This window comes from Chrysemys picta, chromosome 2, assembly GCF_011386835.1.
Source record: "Chrysemys picta bellii isolate R12L10 chromosome 2, ASM1138683v2, whole genome shotgun sequence".
Classification (NCBI taxonomy): Eukaryota; Metazoa; Chordata; order Testudines; family Emydidae; genus Chrysemys; species Chrysemys picta.
Genome location: NC_088792.1, coordinates 61766044 through 61784543, shown reverse-complemented (window position 1 = coordinate 61784543; position 18500 = coordinate 61766044). Strand labels below are relative to the sequence as shown.

Sequence of the window (18500 nt, the reverse complement as noted above, 5' to 3'; positions counted from 1 at the left end):
CGGTGAGGAAGCTCAGCCAGCTGAGCAGCAGGGGACAGCTTAATTACTCTCTCTTCACTGCACAACATCTCCCGAGAGGTGGCAGGTGTTGCTGAAGCCTTTTTTCCAAGCCAGCTGCTCCTGCCTGTCCCCTCTAACCCTCTGAACGCAGGTGGACCAAAGGACTGGGAAGCGGACAGATTCAGGACAACATTAAACTTCTTCATTGCTCCATTCTGTCCTGACAGCCAGCAGTTCTACTGGCAGAGTGGATCCCTCTGGGTCTCTGTAGCAACACCTGCTCACCCAGACAGAGCAGGAAATAGTGCAGAAAGAGACCTACTTTGCTGCTAGGGCTGCTGGCTGAAGGGAAGAGGACGGAGCTGCTGACTTGCCTTACAAGGCCTCCTCTTGTAGATCACAGGCTACTGTTTGAAGACACCTGTCTCAAACTCAAAGCTGCTAATTATAAATGGGATTTTCCAAAGTGCTCAGCACTGGCCTAACTGTGAACCCATTAAAAGTCCCATTGACTTCATAACTGACTTTGAAGGAACTGAGGCAGGCCCAAACTGAGGAGTTCTGAAAATCCCACTTTGTCTCCAGCCCCAAGTGTTGCTGACTACCATCAGCTCCCAATTTAGACACCAGGAGTTGAAGGCACTCTACACCTTGCAAAAGCAGGTCATAGACAGAGAGTGAGCTAAGGATTGTTCTGTGGAACTTTCAAAATTGTATTGTAGATGGAGCGCCTGTGCTCTTGCAGTGAAGCGTTTGAACCCTGTAATTTTGTGTGTATTACAAATGGTAGAATGCATATTACTAACCTTTTCACTTTCTGTGTCAAGAGCAGATGTGGCTTCATCCAGAAGCAGAACTGCTGGCTTACGAACTAGAGCACGAGCAATTGCAATTCTTTGTTTCTGACCTCCAGAAAGTTGTGCTCCTTTGTCACCCACTCGGGTGTTATACTTCTGTATAAGTAAATATTCATTGTGAAGGAAAGTTAGAAACAGAAAATTATATTTTTAATAGCAGATAATGTACTATATTAAGCATTTCCACCATGAAAGAAAAAAGAATAATGTAATGGTTTTTAATAAAAAATAAAATTTTATAAGATTTTATTAACTGTTTGAATCAAAATGCTGATCTACAGCTACACGTATTGATAACTGCTCTGTAATGAAAATTCATTTCAGCATTAGAAAAAGACTAACTCCCAAGTGGTGCAACCACTGATGTGTCTAGTCAAAGACACTTGTACTTAAGCATATAGAGCTCAAGTGACTTTTATAATTTCCAGGCCCTAGAGACCCACACTCAGGAAGTGATCCTTTATTTCTTACACATCCAAAACTTTCTTCTAAGTACATTTTTATAATCTAGGTGGTAATGAAAAAGAAAAAGTTTTTTTCAACTTTAAATTGTCATTTTCAATTCCATGCAACTCTACAGGAAGCCCGATTTCTTTGCGCTTTTCTAACGTCTTTCTCCACTTTGAGAACTAAGTCCATGGCAAACATGAAGGTTAAGATGTACTTGAAACATTTTACCTTTCAGATAAGACTAAAACTAGAGAAAATTTCTGCCAAAAAAGGAAAAAGAATTGGCAAAGTTTATGAGGAAATGAAAATAAAGGTTTAGAATCAAATGTCTCTTTTATAGTTGTTATATAACATCACTGTGGTAGAGGAGAACAAGAAAACTGGAGCACAGATTTTGCATTTGAATTAGCTAATTATGACTGCGTCTGTGTTAATACATATTGCAAGTTACATTTTTAAACATCAGCTTCCTATTTTCCTCTTTGAGAATTGTATACACAAGAAAATAACCTTTTTTTAAAAAAAAAAAAAAAAAAAAGCATATTGTTTTGCATTAATGGGAGTTGCTTAGATAAGTCACAGTGAGTATTTACCCCACACTGAGACTGGAAAGACTTTTTCATTTACCTCTGGGAGATTTTCTATGAAGGTGTGAATATTTGCTGCTTTAGCTGCCTCTTCAACTTCCTCCTGGCTGACAACCCTACTGTTGTCTCCGTACTGGATATTTTCAGCAATGCTGCAGTCAAACAAAATAGGCTCCTGTGACACAATACCCAATTTGGACCTTAACCATTGCAAATGCAAAGACTTGGTATCGAACCCGTCTGCAAACTAGAAACAGAAAAAGGGAAAAATCATTCCCTGCAGAATGCAATACTCCTCCTCAGGCGTACAATGTAAATGTAAAACACCAATCTGTAAAAAAACTCTGACCTGTGTTAGAGATACAGTAAAAATAAAGTGGTCAGTGAACCACTTCTGAGGAGATAATAGATGATCGGCTCTTTCATCCAAAATTGAACTTAACCAAAACTCTGAAAATTCTAAAGAAGCTCAGATAACCTTTTCCTCTCAGAAGTATTTTTTTTTTGTGCACGTCTGCTCTGCTAGCTCCGTAGTAGATGTGGAATTGCCAATCTATAACGAGATCTGCCTACAGAATTTCCATCTTTACTGATGATGACAGGTACCAGAGATCTCATGAGAAAGTCTGTTCATGAGCTTCTTAGACCTAGACGGTTGAAGAGCTCCAGTAAGAATCCACATATTTGGACATTTATTCAAACATCTTTTGACTCACCATCTCTAGGCTACTCGTCTTGGAGCTCTCATCATCATTAATAGGACTTGCATAAAAGTCCCATCAAGTGATGAATTAGACCTCAAATTGTGTCATGTTAACATGACTACAGGACTAGGGACAAGGGTTACATTATGGGAAGTATATTCTTATGCCCCCTCCAATATATTAAGTAAATCAACAAAGAGATGCAATCCAGTGATCTAAAGCCAGGACGGGGAGTCAGAAGATCCAAAGTTCTACTCCTGGCTCTACCTTAAGCAAGTCCCAAGTCTTCTCTACCTACCCGGACCCATAAAAACACTTATCCACCTCAAAGGGGTGTTGTGCGGATGACTTAATGTTTGTAAAATACTTTTGTGGAAGCAGAGAAAGAACTGACAGGAAGGGGATGCAATACATGACAGTTCGTTAGCAAGAGTCAGGCTAACTGTAACCCTGATAACGCGAGATTTGTAGAAGCGAGGATTGTGTGAGGCGGGTGAGAAAGAACTGTGTAAGAAGTCATTATGACCTGGTATAGATAAGGTGTAGAAGACCTTGTGTAGATAAGGTATAGAAAATATTGTATGTTGGCAAGAGTCAAAACAAGTGAGGAAATGAGATATCAGAATGACCTATGTATAAACAAAATGCAACTGTTGCTCATTATTGTCTATAACAAAAGGTATAAATGCCTGCTGTAATTGTTTACCTGTTGAGAGACCTGCTTAGCTCTCTCCCTCTGCGCAATTGTGAGAGTTAATAAAGCATCTGACTTGCTATACCTAAACAAATAGTGAGAACTCTGTTTTTCTCCGACAATTTGGGGGCTCGTCCGGGATGGCAACGCCCGCAGAGGCACCGGCAGCTGCTACGGATCATTCCCCTTTGAACTCCATGGCGCCACAATAGAGGTAGGAGACCTTTTGAAATCTCTATTGGGGTGTCGGAGGAGGACTGTCCATGGGGCCATCTGTCCCTGTTGGGCTCACGCCATCCGAACTTATTGACTGTGCAGCAAGGTCAGATGCTGAGCGGCTTAGGGGAATTGTTGCCGCCCCCTGTATGCATATGCGAGGTGCATAGGTATGCACCGGTGTTGAGGGGTTGTTACCGCCTCAGGAGGGGTTTTTACCGCCTCGAGTGATGCATCGAGGTACTTGGGAATAGTACCTGGAGGTACTTGGGAATAGTACCTGGAATAAGGCCTTGGTGTGTGTGTGTGTGTGTGTACACCAGTGTGAATTGAGTGTTACCGGAAGACGCCCAGAGTACTCTGCGAAGTCTTTTGGCTCGTGACCAGAACTACTCTAACGCAAGCCTGGTAACTAGAGGATCTTTTAGGAGATCCGACCCACGGTGGGCTAACTCGGCCTGGCATCGTCCGGCGAGGAGGCTACCTGGGTCTAGGAGTGTATGAACCCATCTTCCCTCCCCTTTTCCTCTCCGTGTGAGCCACTGACAGTCTGATCATCTCACTGGATGCAACAGAGTAAGCGGCGCCATCTCTCTGAGACTAGCCGACGCTCTTTGCTGAAGGGAGTTGTAGGAGGGTCGTGGCCATCCTCGTTAGTCTCTCCTGTGTGAATACCCTGTAGGGAGAGATCCTTAGTTTATGTGCCGCTAGCGCGGACAGGGCATCCTCCTCCCTGTGTGTGTGATTGGAAAATGGGTGGGGGACAGTCTAAGGATTCCCTCTCACCCACTAAGGGTACCCCAGCTTATTTCATGTACGTACATTATGGTACTAAAACCTGCAGGTATTTAGAGAATTGAAATCATTACACGTGTGAAAATTCATCTAAACAATGCCCACTAGAAGGTACCTTCAATCTAGATAAGATCATACATCTCAGAGGAGCTTTTAATCACCAAAAAGCCTCTGACACACAATGGGAGCAATTTGTCTATTGAGGAAAGGAACGGGTTAATTTGAAATTCAGCTTGGTCCAGAGATAAAGAGAAAATTAATCTGCGTTCAAGGTCAAGAATCAATGCAGACCAGGCTAAGTACAAAGAAAAACTGCTTTCGGCCCCAGCTGACTGTGAAAAAATATAGACATAGTCAAACCAAAGGCAATACAAGTTACAGTGCTGAGATTACATTTGCAAAGCTTAACTGTCCAGTGAGATCCAACAGTCTGCCTTTGCGACCCTGGAGCTGGCGTGGTTTGGGGAAGCTGAAGAAGCCACAGGCAGCTGGCCTGGACTGGAATCACTGAAAAGAAGCCCCAGGAGACCTCAGGGTGTAAAAGAACTGCCCTCCCAAGAGAGGAAGCAAGTTGGAGATTGCACAGCACCTTCTCTGAACGTTATACACAGATGTGGCCAGTCTGGACGTACGTGTGTGAGTATGAAAGTGTGCCTACTCTCAGCCGCAGTAAGTCTGAGAACCGGAGAGAGATTTAGCATTCCTCTTTCCACCCCGGCTGACCGGGAAGGGTGTCAGGTGGATCTACCCCAGTCGTAGCAGGACTGGGCAATAGAGAAGTTGGAGAAAAGGGAAGAGTTGTGTACTTGATAACTAGAATTGAGCAATTAAGAGCATAGATCATGAACCAGGCAGCAACTCAAACCTACGCCCAGGGCAAGTTGCAAGCCTTGAGACAGGACTTCCAGGCAGAAAAGGAAGCACTGGCTAAGCAAGTACCGGTCCTTCAGGGACTTGTCAGAATTTAACCATTTGTGTTTGCATATGCTGTAAGAGCAGTGTGTTTGCCACAAGAGAAAATTGAATAGTTAAACGCCAATGGGTCATGCGTTTTGCCCAAGTGGCAAGCCTCACGAAGGAGGACTCGGGTAGCCTTGTGAGTAAGAATGTTTAAGAGAAGAGACCAGGAAGGGTGGAGGCTAGTTGAGAAGCCCACCCTCCTATCTAAATTGGTAGTGAAAAAGCCGGTGCCCATGGAAGGGACGGTTCAGTGAGAAAAGCAGGATCGGGCCCAAGCGGGAAGGCAATAGATAGAGAGATTGGAGAACAGGTTGGAAACTTTGAGGGCATAGTGGAAGGAAAGGAGTAAGTAATTATAAGCATGGGGATTTCAAATCCCCAGGATAATAATTGAAATGGTAAAATGTGTGTAAGACAGAGTCTTTGTACCAAGGTGCAAGGCTCTCCTTTCTTCTGCTGAATAAAGCAACTCTTCCTTATCCCTGTCTGACTGTTATTGGCTCTCAGCTAGGTGGACCCGATATTTTGGTGACAGTTACTGGCGACTCCGGTTAATGAATTTCTGTCTTATACATTTAGGTGTTAGGTGTGTGGACGGAACTGAGCCTCTCATTTGTAATTCCTCAGAGTGGAAGCCATCGCGTGCAATGAAGCTCTGAGGTTGAATTGGGATCCTTCTGTCCCGTCCCCTGTAGCGGTCAGTATTAGTAGAAATTCCTGTAATAGGATCCTATTAGGCCATAATTCCCTCTGTTCTCTGTGTAATTCTCTGTTAGAGTATCAGCAGGCAGATGGGTGGGTCTCTGGTAAAACCCTCTAAGGATAGCCCTTTGAATTATATGTTAAGTAAATGGCTTTTACCCAGTGTTCAGGAAAGAATAAAGATTTGAATTTGTTTTTGGGTAACAAAATAGCAGATAAAAGATCTGGTAAAAAGAGAGAGAAGGACAGTGCCCCTGGCTCTGTGTGGTCAAGCTGTCACTTTACTAGGGGTGCATGGAGATTTTGTAAGCACAAAAGAAACAGTTACACCTTGTGTAGAAATTGATGTGGCTAGTGTTGTGGAAATTGAATTGTGGAGAGGATGTGCATTTTCCTCAGAACATGTGCAGTGTATATTGTAGCAGAGGTAAAAGAAATGCAAACCTACCAATATAGGTTGTGTTGTCTCTTTCAGATCACTGGGTGTTTGAAAGCAGGAGTTAGAAGTAAAAGGCAATCAAAAGTGTGGGAAAGTTAATTGTGTCCCTTTTTACATAAGAATTTTTAAGCTGTGGATAGCTTTGGATCTGGAAGCAAGCCAGAAAGCATCTGTATTAATGCAATTTTCTAACTAATAAGGTAGAAGCCACTGAAACCTGGGTCAAAACAAGTGAGGAAATGAGATATCAGGATGGCCTATGTATAAACAAAATGCAACTGTTGCTCATTATTGTCTGTAACAAAAGGTATAAATGCTTGCTGTAATTGTTTACCTGTTGAGAGACCTGCTTAGCTCTCTCCCTCTGCGCAATTATGAGAGTTAATAAAGCATCTGACTTGCTATACCTAAACAAATAGTGAGAACTCTGTTTTTCTCCAACACTTTGAAGAACAGTTCTATAAGCTCTAAGCATTAACAGCTTCACAAATCTCTTCTTACCACTTGTCCAGCCATAGGGTCATAAAATCTCTCCAGCAGCTGAATGGATGTGCTTTTGCCACAACCACTGCTCCCCACCAAGGCTAGCGTCTGTCCTTTATTAACCTTCACGCTGAGTCCTTGCAAAACTTGAGCTTCTGGTCTTGTAGGGTATACAAAATGGATGTCCCTGAATTCAATGTTGCCATCAAATTGACTCTAGAAACATTAGAAAATATAAATGTATGACGGAAGACCTGTCTATCTTGTACTGAAGCATCAAAAACAACTCAGTATGGTCATTTAAATGAAAGCATTGACAAGTCAATTAGAAATGATATGGCATTGTCAAACCCAGAGCATTTCTGTCAGTTTATTATTGCTTAAATATGCAGTGCGATTGGATTGATATCTTCTGTGTACAGGACCTCCTTCTTGAGTTGTTCTTTTCTTCATCTCTCTCATTTATATCATTCCTTTTCAGCCTGGTTCGCAAGGACTATCATTACTTTAGGTAAGTAAACAACCCTAATACCTCTCTTTTATGTTATCAATACATATAATCCAGACACTATCATTGTGTGAAGAAAACATAGTTCCTGCCCCTGGGAGTTCACTCTCTAAATAGTGTAATTTAAACACATAGTACAGAGGATGAACATAGTACAAGGTGAACATCAGATCTCAGATTAGGTTAAACATTTTTACTTTGGTGGATTATTCATAGTTTTCAAGGACAACTATGTTTTAAGTGTAGGTTTGAATAAGGAAAGGGTAGCTGATTGGCTCTTTTATGTAGGAAGGGAGCTCTGAGTATAAGAGGTAGCAAGGAAGAAGACTTGAAGACAAGGGTGAGTGAAGGAGATGTTAGGAGAGACTGTGGGAGCCTCCTCTGATGCCTGGTGGATGGGACAGCTCCAGGACCACAATACCAGCACTGCGACTACAATGGGCTCTTACAGCACCTAGAGAACTGGACTTTCAAGGTTCAAACTCTTTGGGTCAAATCTTAGCTTCACTGAAGTCAAAGGCAGCTGCTTCACTGGCATCAGGATTTGGCCCAGAGAGGTTTCACTTTCAATTAACGTCTTTATCTGCAAGAAGATATTTCCCCTGGAGCATTAATAGTCTGGGCATGTGGAGCTGATTCAGAAAAGTAGTCAAGCACATGTGTGACTTAAAGTTGTGCACATGAGTTACAGGCATGCTTACAGTATGTGCCTGAGTCCTTTTCTGAATCGAGGCCACTATCCAAAAGCTAGAATTCTAAAGCAATTTCAAGTTTCTGAAAGGCTGGTTCTGCTTGTAAAAGCATTTATGGAAAACACTGAGAGACAATATGAAATGTGTTCAGTTTACAAATACAAAGATGAGTTTCTGATAGTCAACACTGGACTTTGAGAGACAATCTGGGTTCTTTCCATCTCACGTATAATCACCAGGAACAAAAGGTTCTGCAGGCCAAGTTACGTCCTCATTAATACTTGTGCAACCCCTTTGACTTGAATGAGGTTACTCAAATGTTGTATGCGGCGTTCTTATAGCCGTGTCGGTCCCAGGATATAAGGGTACGTCTTCACTTACCGGAGGGTCCGGCGGCAGGCAATCGATGTTCTGGGATCGATCTCGGAAGTGCTCGCCGTCGACGCCGGTACTCCAGCTCGCCGAGAGGAGTATGCGGCATCGACGGGGGAGCCTTCCTGCCGCGTCTGGACCCGCGGTAAGTTCGGACTAAGGTACTTCGAATTCAGCTATGTTATTAACGTAGCTGAATTTGCGTACCTTAGTCCGAAGTGGGGGCTTAGTGGGGACCAAGCCTTAGAGAGTCAGCATGGGTGAAGTAATATCTTTTATTGGACCAACTTCTGTTGGTGAGAGAGACAAGCTTTCAAGCTTATACAGAACTGAAGAAGAGCTCTGTGTAAGCTCGACAGCTTGTCTCTCTCACCAAAAGAATTTGGTCCAATGAAAGATATTAACTCACCCACCTTGACTCTCTGTTACACAGATGTAACAGACTTAGGGTTACCATACGTCCGGATTTTCCCGGACATGTCCAGCTTTTGGGGCTCCAAATCCCCGTCCGGGGGGAAATCCCAAAAAGCCGGACATGTTCAGGAAAATCGGGACATGTGGGTGGCGGTGCTGGGCTGGGGGCGGCGGGGCCGGGGGCGCCGAGCGCCGTGGGCACCGAGCACCGGGGCCGAGCGCCGGCGGTGCCGGGGACCAGGGGGGCCGGGGCCGAGCGCCGGGGGTGCCGGGGACTGGGGGCACCGAGCGCCGGCAGGGCTGGGGACCAGGGGGGCTGGGGGCGCCGAGCGCTGGGGGCCGGCGGGGCCGAGCGCCAGTAGTGCCAGGGACCGGGGGCACCGAGCGCCGGGGACCGGCGGGGCCAAGCGCCGGCGGAGCCGGGGGGGTGCTCAGCTGGAGGTCCGGGGGCCGGGCGGGGGGTGCTGAGCGGGCCGGCGGGGCTGGGGGGTGCTGAGCGGGCCAGGGGTGTTCGGCCGGGGGCCCGGGGGCTGGCGGGGCCAGGGGGTGCTCGGCCGGGGGGCCGGGTACCGGCAGTGCTGGGCGGGCCAGGGGTGTTCGGCCGGGGGCTGGAAACGCCGGGGGGGCCAGCCTGGGCCGCGCCTACTCCCCCCACACCCCCCCTTACCTGCTTCAGGCTTCCCGCGAATCAAATGTTCGCGGGAAGCAGGGGAGGGGGCGGAGTTGGGGCGTGGGGCAGGGGCGGGGCTGGGGGCGGGGCCCGGTGCAGTGTCCTCCTTTTGGAGGCTCAAAATATGGTAACCCTAAACAGACTGGAACTTAGCAAACAAGTCTGCTGCTGATGCACAAGAAGGAATAGAATCTAACTCACTCTCCCCCACAGCTGCATAATTTACAGGAGTAAAAAGCAGTGAAAACATACTTGTATTGCTAAAGATAGGAGTTATAACTCTGGGCTTCTCTTCACTTCCAGGGAGATCGATACTACCACAATTAATTCGCAGGTGTCGATAGCAGAGTGCTCTCTGATTGACTCTGGCACTCCACCGGAACGAGAAGAGTAAGGTAAGTCGATGGGAGAGCATCTTCCGTCCACGCAGCACAGTGAAGACACCGCGGTAAGTCGACCTAAGCTACATTGAACCCAATTACATTATTCACGTAGCTGGAGTAGCGTAACTTAGGTCGACTTACCCCGATAGTGTAGACAAGGCCTCAGAATACATCCAATGGACAGAACAGGTGAATGAAATGTCATTCTTCCAGTCATTTTTCAGAACAGAACCGCACTTAAAAGTATTCTATTAATTTCTCAAGCAAAAAAGTATTAAATGGCACTGGGCAAATATAAATTTTTTTAGTTACTGCTGTTAAATTTTACCCTACCTGTCTGGTCCTGTCTTCTGTGACATTGCAAAAGGCAATTTAACAAGATTAATACAATTAAGGACAATACAGTACCACCAGGTTTGTTAGTTTCAAGGACTTTCTGAATGACCTTACCAGTTTTGTACCCTCTTCACTATAGCTGTCAATTAAGGGTTTCCGATCCAAAAGCTGAAAGATTCGTTGGGCAGAAACTTTAGCTTGGCCAAAATCTGGTGCCAAAGAAGTGGACAGCCCAACACTTATAACACCATATAGAACTGAAAAAAAGGCTCTGAAAACCAAACAAAAACATCTTTCAATTCATCTAAAGAGAGACTTTTATTATTGTTCATAAATTACAAATATTGTTTTCCTTTTTTAAAATAAACAGACTTAACACTATCTATAAATCTGAGAATTGTGACATTTTTAGAACTTTATGGCTTAGAAAAATTACACACAAAGGATTAGAAACAGAGGTTTACAGCTACAAATATTTTTATGGGCGACTAATGGTACGTAATTTCTCCACGCAGAAGCATTTCACAAAGCCCGTTGTCTGCAATGAAGTGTCAGCAGTAAAAGTTTCTCCCATAGTAAATAAACTGAGCCAGACACTATACATGCCAACACAACTGTTTCAAACTTCCTCTCCCAGAAATAACCCTTCTGCCTGAATTGAACTCCTGACCAGATTCTAAACTGTTGGACCTCTTGCACTATTGCCTCAGTAACTAGACTGATACACAGTTACCATGTGTTGAAATCACTCCCTTTGAACTGATGTATACTCACATAAATACATTTTCAAAGTTTGTATAACAATTAGCAATGAGCCATGCCCCGAATCTGAAGATTGTTGCATTGAGAAAGAAGTTTGCACATTGGGCTATTCCATAGATAAGTCCATATAGTGGGGCTTTTGTTAGAGAGTCCCTGATAAAAGAAAAGATTTATGTTAAAAGAAAAAATTGTCATGAAATGCCAAGAGCAGAGACTGGCTGGAAGAAGATCAGACCTTTGGATTGGAGTGGCAAACCCTATACCTCACTCACTCAAATAAATAATAATAATAATTAATAAAGCTGCACACTAGGGGCTCCATGAAGGTGCCTCTGGAGAGAACTTATGGCAAATGAGATCCCTTCATCCCAACTAGCTGTTTGCTGTATTGGACCTTACGATAAAATTACCTTTAATAGTCATAACATTTTAACACTGGAATGCTGGTTTCTAGAATAAATGTTTATGGATGGCCAAAGCAATCTGACACAAAGCAAATTGATAATTTCCATAAGTCCCTTATGATCTTTGAATGCTTGAATTTTTGGACAATTTGGATAAATGTAGTGGTCACCATAGAAAAGTCAATGTCTACAACACAGCATAACTGAAGCACTGCAGATATTGCCTGTTCTGAGTACAGGAGGGGAAAAACTAGCAACTCAGACCCCACTGTACAGTGGTGACTTTTAAATGGTGACCAATGTTGTTGTGTGGGATGGTAAAACTGGATCACCTTAATTATGTGCAGATCTTGCTGTGACAAAGAAACTGGTTCTAGTTCTGACAAAATGATTTTTCAACAGAAAACGCAATTTCTGCCTATTTGAAAATTTCCATTGGGAAAAAAGTAACAAAATATTTTATTCTGGGTTGGTTTGACCTGAATTGAAATATTTCTGCTTTGCACCCATAGCCATGTGACTCCGATAATGTATTATGCCACTCATTTCAGAGGGGAGACCACACTGCATCATGGGAGATGTAGTCCAACCAGGGAGCCCGGCCCATAAGAGAGGCAATGTTCCAAAACAGGGAAATGCAGTTTGATGTTGAACTAGATAGAAACAAAAACTTTCAGATCAGTTAAACAAAAGAAAAATTTAATATTTCAATTATTTAGGAATATAAAAATATTTTGTTTGGAGAAAAAAAAAAAAAGCAAAAATGGAATGATTTGCCATTTCTAAATTGAAATTTTTCTAAAAAAAACCTTTTCTTTCAGTGAAAAAAATTGATATATTTTCACATTTTGTCCCACTTCAGAGCAAAAGAGAGGTTGAAATATTACAATTTACCACAGGATGGAAATTCAGATTTTCACTTATCTCTAGTGCTCATATATGTTTTAAATGTTTCCCAAAATAGTTTCTCTATAAATCATAATATTGTGATACAATGATCTGAGAGGACTAGAGACAAGTGCTAAAGCTGAGAATCCCATTTCTCCAATGAAATATAGATTTTTTTTCTCATACCGATGACGGTTTATAGAATATTGAATCATTAAACTGTCATTTCTAGAGGACTATCGTTTTCAATCCCTGCTTTTACTTAAAACATATTTAAGGGGAAAGAAACAAAATGGATGGTAGATCATCTCATTTAAATAAAATGGAGACTAGGAAAATGTCTGACATATTTGGATATTAGAAATTAGCCCCTGGAGTGATTAGCTTGTGGAGTGTCACTGAAAAGGCCAAAGGGGAAAAAGAAATGCACCTTATTTCAAGACCGGCAAGTCCTTACTTGTAGTAGAAGTCATAATACATGGTGATGTTATGTAGTATAAAGTCTTTGCCACTTGACCTATGAAACTCATTCTGCTGCAGTACTTGTGAAGCAAGTAAACATCCCATATTCATGTTAATAAAAACTTTATACCAGGTCATTACATTCTCTCTCACACACAAAATTACATCGCACACAATAGCATCTAAGAACGCATTTTAAAGAAACTGAGTAAAAACATTTTACCCTGCCAAAATCTTTTCAAATTATTGATGTGTTTAATATTTTCAGTCTGCAAATGAATGTAATATGAATAAATCTTGAGTAGTTTTAAATTAAGAAAATATGTATTCGTTGCTTTTAAAAAACAAAATTGTTTGAGAGCAAATCCTACCTGTATGGACCATTCAAACTTGCATTATATCTCTCATAGAATGCATCTTCACTAGTTAATGAAGCCACAGTTCTTATATTTTCAACCGCTGCCATTGAAATCTAAATCGGGAGACAAGACACATATGAAGTATTCACTTATGTTTGAGTCTACTCCTACCACTACGTAGTTAGCACATCTGTAGCACTTTTCATCTTTCGCTCTCCAAGTGTTTTTCTGTTTAAAAAAAGATTAAATATCATTCTCAGGGAAACTGAGGCACAACGATTATATTATTTGCCTAAGGTCACACAGTGGTCTTTCTACTAAGCCAATGTGGCTGCTATGTGATTCCTAAGTACTTCTCCCCCCCGTACATGTTGTTGCACAGCAGCATTAGCTGGCACTATAGAAGCCATTAAAAGGTAAGAAGTTGCTCCTTGCTCTGAGTACACACATCCGAGGCAGCAGCTCACTGGAGGGCTGCATGCTACCTTGGTTATGCAGCCTGAGCGGCACACTGAGCTGGGTGAGCCCCACACTCCTGCTACCCACCCCCAGTGGGGACTCCTGCTCCTGCTTCTGCCAGGCTTCCCCAGCCATGTGCCAGCCCACCCAGTCCACCCCTCCTCCAAACCAGGCCCTTCCCCCACACACTTTGGCCAGTATTCCCACAGAGTGATGTGTATCTTAATTTTTCATTTTCTGGATTTCAGATGTTTAAATTTGCATGATCTTTAGCCCCCCCTGATCCTGGGTTCATTGGAGAGCAAGGTGAGAGGCTCAGACACTCCAAGAAGAGCAGGGTCCCTAGATCCCAGCTCACATGGAGGAGCAGGGCTCCCCCAGATCCAAGCACATTCACAGAAGAGGAGAATTCAGGGCTGACAGCCCACCCCCAAATCCTCAAATTCCTCTGCCACCCCTCACATTCCCCATCCTCTCCCCTCACATTTCCCCAATCCCCACCCTCCCCCTTATTTGAGCCCAACCCTTCTTTCCACCCCTACCACCCATCCTCATTTATCCCCCTCCTCATGCGCAGCTTCCTCCTTTCTCCAGGGTGCTCAAAACCCCACTCAGCTCCAGGCCCACCCCAACTCCACCCCTTCCCCCAAAGCCCCATCCCTGTCCCGCCTCTTCCCACCCTGCTTTTTCCCGCTCAATTCCTCCCCCTTCCCCAAGCACACCTCATCCCCACTGCTTCCCCCCCCCACCCCAGCCAGCACCTCCTGCACACCGTGAAACAGCAGATTGTGGTGGGCAGGAAGCGCTGGGAGGGAGGGGGAAGGAGTTGATCAGCAGTGGGAGGCGCTGTGGGGGAAGGGAGCTGCCAGTGGGTGCTAAGCATCCACCAATTTTTTTCCTCCCACAGAGTCAGCACCTGTGTCCCCATCCCTTGCTCTAGACTCCAAACAGCCCCTTCTTCCCACTTACTCTTACACGGCAATCACCTCTTGTAATTAATTTTCTTTTCAAACACAGTTTGAGAGCCTTCTTAATTATCGGCTGTGCTCAGAGTCCATTTCTCCAAATTAAAACAAAAGTTTACACTATTTTCAGATTTCTGCTCAGGGTGGGGTTAGAACTTCAAAGCTGCTAAAATCTGTGAACTCAATTTTTTCCCCCTGAAGGCTGTGGGGAACCCCACACTCAAATGACCCCATCTTTGGATCACTCACCCTACCTGACGCTTTCATGACACATAGCAAATTTCAAGACAATCTGTGTAAACACACAGATTTTAGCATACTTAGTAGTCATCCTTTAAACAGGAAGGACTTCCCCACCTTAGCTAGACCAGAGCTGGTGCTCAGTTGTAATGCTGTATAAAATTAGAAGGCCAATGGGGCAGAGGTGCTCCACACATCCATCAGCATCATAATAGTCTCAGAGAGCTGTGGAGTGGCCCATTCATCTCAATGAGATGTTCTCACCTGAAAGTGAACACCCAGCCTGAATTCAGCCAGAATCTAGCTCTGAGTAGGGTGACCAGACAGCAAGTGTGAAAAATCAGGATGGGGGTGGGGAGTAATAGGCACCTATATAAGACAAAGCCCCCAATATCAGGACAGTCCCTATAAAATTGAGACACCTGGTCACCTAGCTCTGAGACATATGAACAGCTCCATTCATGCCAGTGGATTTTCCCATTCCCCCTCCCCAAGACTGTTTCTGACATGCCCATTCTCAGCTCCTCACCCTTCTCTCAGCAGTGTGTTCTTGGGGCATGCTCTGAGCATGCCTGTTCTAAGCTTCCCCCTCAGAGCACCCGGACTTCCTTGATCCAAGCTCACCTCGGGAGAGGTAGAGAGAAAGGGCCAGACAAAGCACCCCAGATTCCAATTCACGTGAGGAGGTAGGGAGAGGGGCTTAGATATCTCTAGAAAGCAATGCCTACTGCAGATCCTGGCTCACATGAGAGGGGGCATGGAAGGCAGATAGATCCCCAAGGCTGGGCAAGGCAGCTTCAGAGCCTGGCAAACAGAGGTGGGTCAGGAGCAGGGCTCAGACCCCCCCAGAGAGGCAAGCCCCCCCGCCAAATTCCACCTCACATGCAGAGGTGGGGAGAGGGGCTAAGACTCCCCTAGAGAGCTAGTGGGTCCCCCAGATTCAGGCACACACACAAAAGGGACAGACAGGGAGAATGTGGAGCTGCCCCTATTACCCCCAGACGCTCTGCAAAAAACCCTCATGTCTGCTTCCCAGTATTCATTCCCCAAACCCAACCTCCTCTACCACCCGTTCCCATTTATCTCCCTCCCCATAATCCCGCCTCTTCTCCTTGCAGGCCCAAACCCCTCTCACCCTATTCCCTTAACTCCTTCCTCCCCTAAAATGCTCCTCTCTTGCAAGCAAGCATTTGCACGCCTATTTTTTAAAACAAAAATACTTTAATGACATTACACCCCCCTCCAAAATAGAAGCCTGATAGTAACAGATTTTAGCAACATGCCAGCCAAGCTTTCCCAGGTTTTCAGCAAAGGGGGACCATGAACTGTCACTAGTTGGGGGAGTTCAGGAACAAACACTTACTGTGCATTTCTTCAGTCTATCCAGCTGCTTTGACCATATTATATCTGCAAATCCTTTGGGGTTCGCTTTACATACGTGCTCAGTGTAACTTGTGGAGTGCTTGACCTTTACTAAAGAGCCTACGTGGATGGCCAAACTCTTTTGCTAATAATGTTCCGAATCTTGCTTCCCCCAAAGGGCTAGTGGATGCCATGCATTCTCTGGGGTCACCCTCAAGTGAGTGAGACCCTTGTGCCAGGATCAGACCCATGGTCTGATCTCTAGATGTGGGCAAAAAACCATTACTAGCAGGAACCTTTAGAAAAGCTGATTATTGGGTGGGAAACGGCATCTCGTGAACCCCTTGGTCAAATGACCCCTAATTTGGATCACTACACATATCTTGCGCCCCCATAAGGTTCACCAATTTATAGTGGTGCACCTCAGGAGATGGCAGGGTAGGGTTAGTGACCCAAAGCTGACATCTGTTGAGCTAGATGTTCTGGAGATATAAGCCCTAAAACAGCGATTTTTAAAAAAAGGTTCTAGGTGGTCGGTGTTTTAAAAAAAACAAAAACGTAGAGCTAGAACTCTAGATCTAGAATTCATAGGTAGATACTAAGAACTGGAAGATGAATCACAGACCACTGGATGGCTGTGAACTCACCCTTCCATTAACACTGCTAAAGATAAGTTAATTAGAACCCCCCACCTAAGACAAAAGGAATTTTGAACTGAGTGGCTGGAGATTGCTACAAGGTGAGAGTTTTAGGTGGTAATTTCATTTTGGGAGAAATGCAATCAAAGCGTTTGGGTGGAAAATTGGATGTGTAAACTTTCTTGGAATAAGGCATGCCAAACCTCCAGGATTGTCCTGGAGTTTCCAAGAATTAAAGTATCAGAGGAGTAGCCGTGTTAGTCTGTATCCACAAAGCCACCAGACTCCTTGTTGTTTTTCAGGAATTAAAGATTAATCTTTAAAGATTGTGTCATGTGATGAAACCTCCAGGAATAGGTTCAACCAAAATTGGTAACCCTGCTGGGAGGGAGGATTGGGGTAACTAGGAATAGGTGGTAGGGGAGGTAAGAGGTTCAGGTGATGGAGGCACGTGACACCCCAGCTCTGCCAGTGCACCCCAGCCATGCATTGCAACCCCTTGTGCCTCCTCTGCCAACAAATTCAAGCCATCCTGCACCTCAACCTTCCTGCACCCCAACCCCCAGCTTGGTCTTGGCATCCTAACCCCCTGCATCCCACAGCTGACTTTGCACCCCAACCCTCCATGCACCCCAACTTTCCTGCAGCCCCAGCCCTTCCAGTGTACCCCAACCTTTCTATACCCCAGCTCTACCAGTGCACCTGACCCGCTGCACCTCCCAGCTCTGTCAGTGCACCCCAACACTACAGGAAACCTACTGAATGCACATTAATGGAGAAATTGGAGGGTTCATGGCTGACCGGAAACCATTACAAGCTCTGACACCGCACTGTTCTTGGAGAGGGGGTACATCTTGGAAAGGGGTCAGAGGATTTTTCTCTCAAACATAAAATTGTCGGTGTTTTGGAACACAAACCCTATCTGTGATTTCTCCCACCAGCCTGCTACAAACTCCACCCTCTAGCCATTCTGAAACATGACCAGGAACACTATGCCACTGCAACACAGCTGTCCTTCACCCCAGGCACTGCGTGTGAGTCAGATTAGAGGAGGGAGGAAGTGACAGTAATAGAAAAGTTAGTACACACGGAGTGAAAACTTCAGGGAGAGGTGTTCCCTGCTTGCAATAGGGAGCCTCTGTATGGTAGTGGGGATGGGGGAATGCAGTGACTGGGTCAGAGGTATGGCGGGGGAGGTGTGCTGAAGCAGGGCTGGTGAGGCACAGCTGATGAATGTGTGTGTCAGGTGGTGCAGCTGGCTCAGAATGCTAATTGTGGAACACTAGATGTACAACTGCCTATATGGCCACTACCTCCTAACGCCACCAGAGCTTTTCCTGTTTAAAAAAAAAAAAACTTGGAAATTCCATGGCAAAGAACAACGTTAAATGCAGAGTTAAGGTTGCTTGAGGGTATGTCATACCCCTGCAGAATGCTGTGTGGAACAAAACTCAAACTACTGAAAACCAGGAGATACACAAGTAAAGGTTGTCCATGCAAGCTTACCTTTGCCTTCTTTCCACAGTGCCCAGTTAACACACATACCTTTGCTCTGCCATGTACAAGCTCTTCACCTCCTTTTACAGCCCAGACACTCTCATCCACAGGATTCCATCTAACAATATTACCGGACAAGACAAAAAAAAAAAAAAAAAGGCTGCCCACCCCATGTTCCATCTGTTCCCTACAGCTGGCAGTA

At 44.7% G+C, this 18500-nt stretch overlaps 1 protein-coding gene across 3 annotated transcripts in view; it reads right to left on the bottom strand.

Moving 5' to 3' along the window:
- Positions 1–18500, bottom strand: part of LOC101949395 (ATP-dependent translocase ABCB1-like) — a 232472-nt gene that overhangs the window by 4967 nt on the left and 209005 nt on the right. For 2 of the 3 annotated variants that reach the window (XM_065583292.1, XM_065583291.1), the window contains exons 23-28: positions 13150–13250; positions 11037–11177; positions 10377–10533; positions 6906–7103; positions 1935–2141; positions 807–953 (exon numbers count right to left, since the gene is read on the bottom strand). In XM_065583292.1, the coding sequence (XP_065439364.1) occupies positions 807–953; positions 1935–2141; positions 6906–7103; positions 10377–10533; positions 11037–11177; positions 13150–13250 (951 nt within the window). Of the gene's footprint in view, positions 1–806; positions 954–1934; positions 2142–6905; positions 7104–10376; positions 10534–11036; positions 11178–13149; positions 13251–18500 lie in introns of those variants that run through there. The other variant, XM_065583295.1, reaches the window with a different exon arrangement.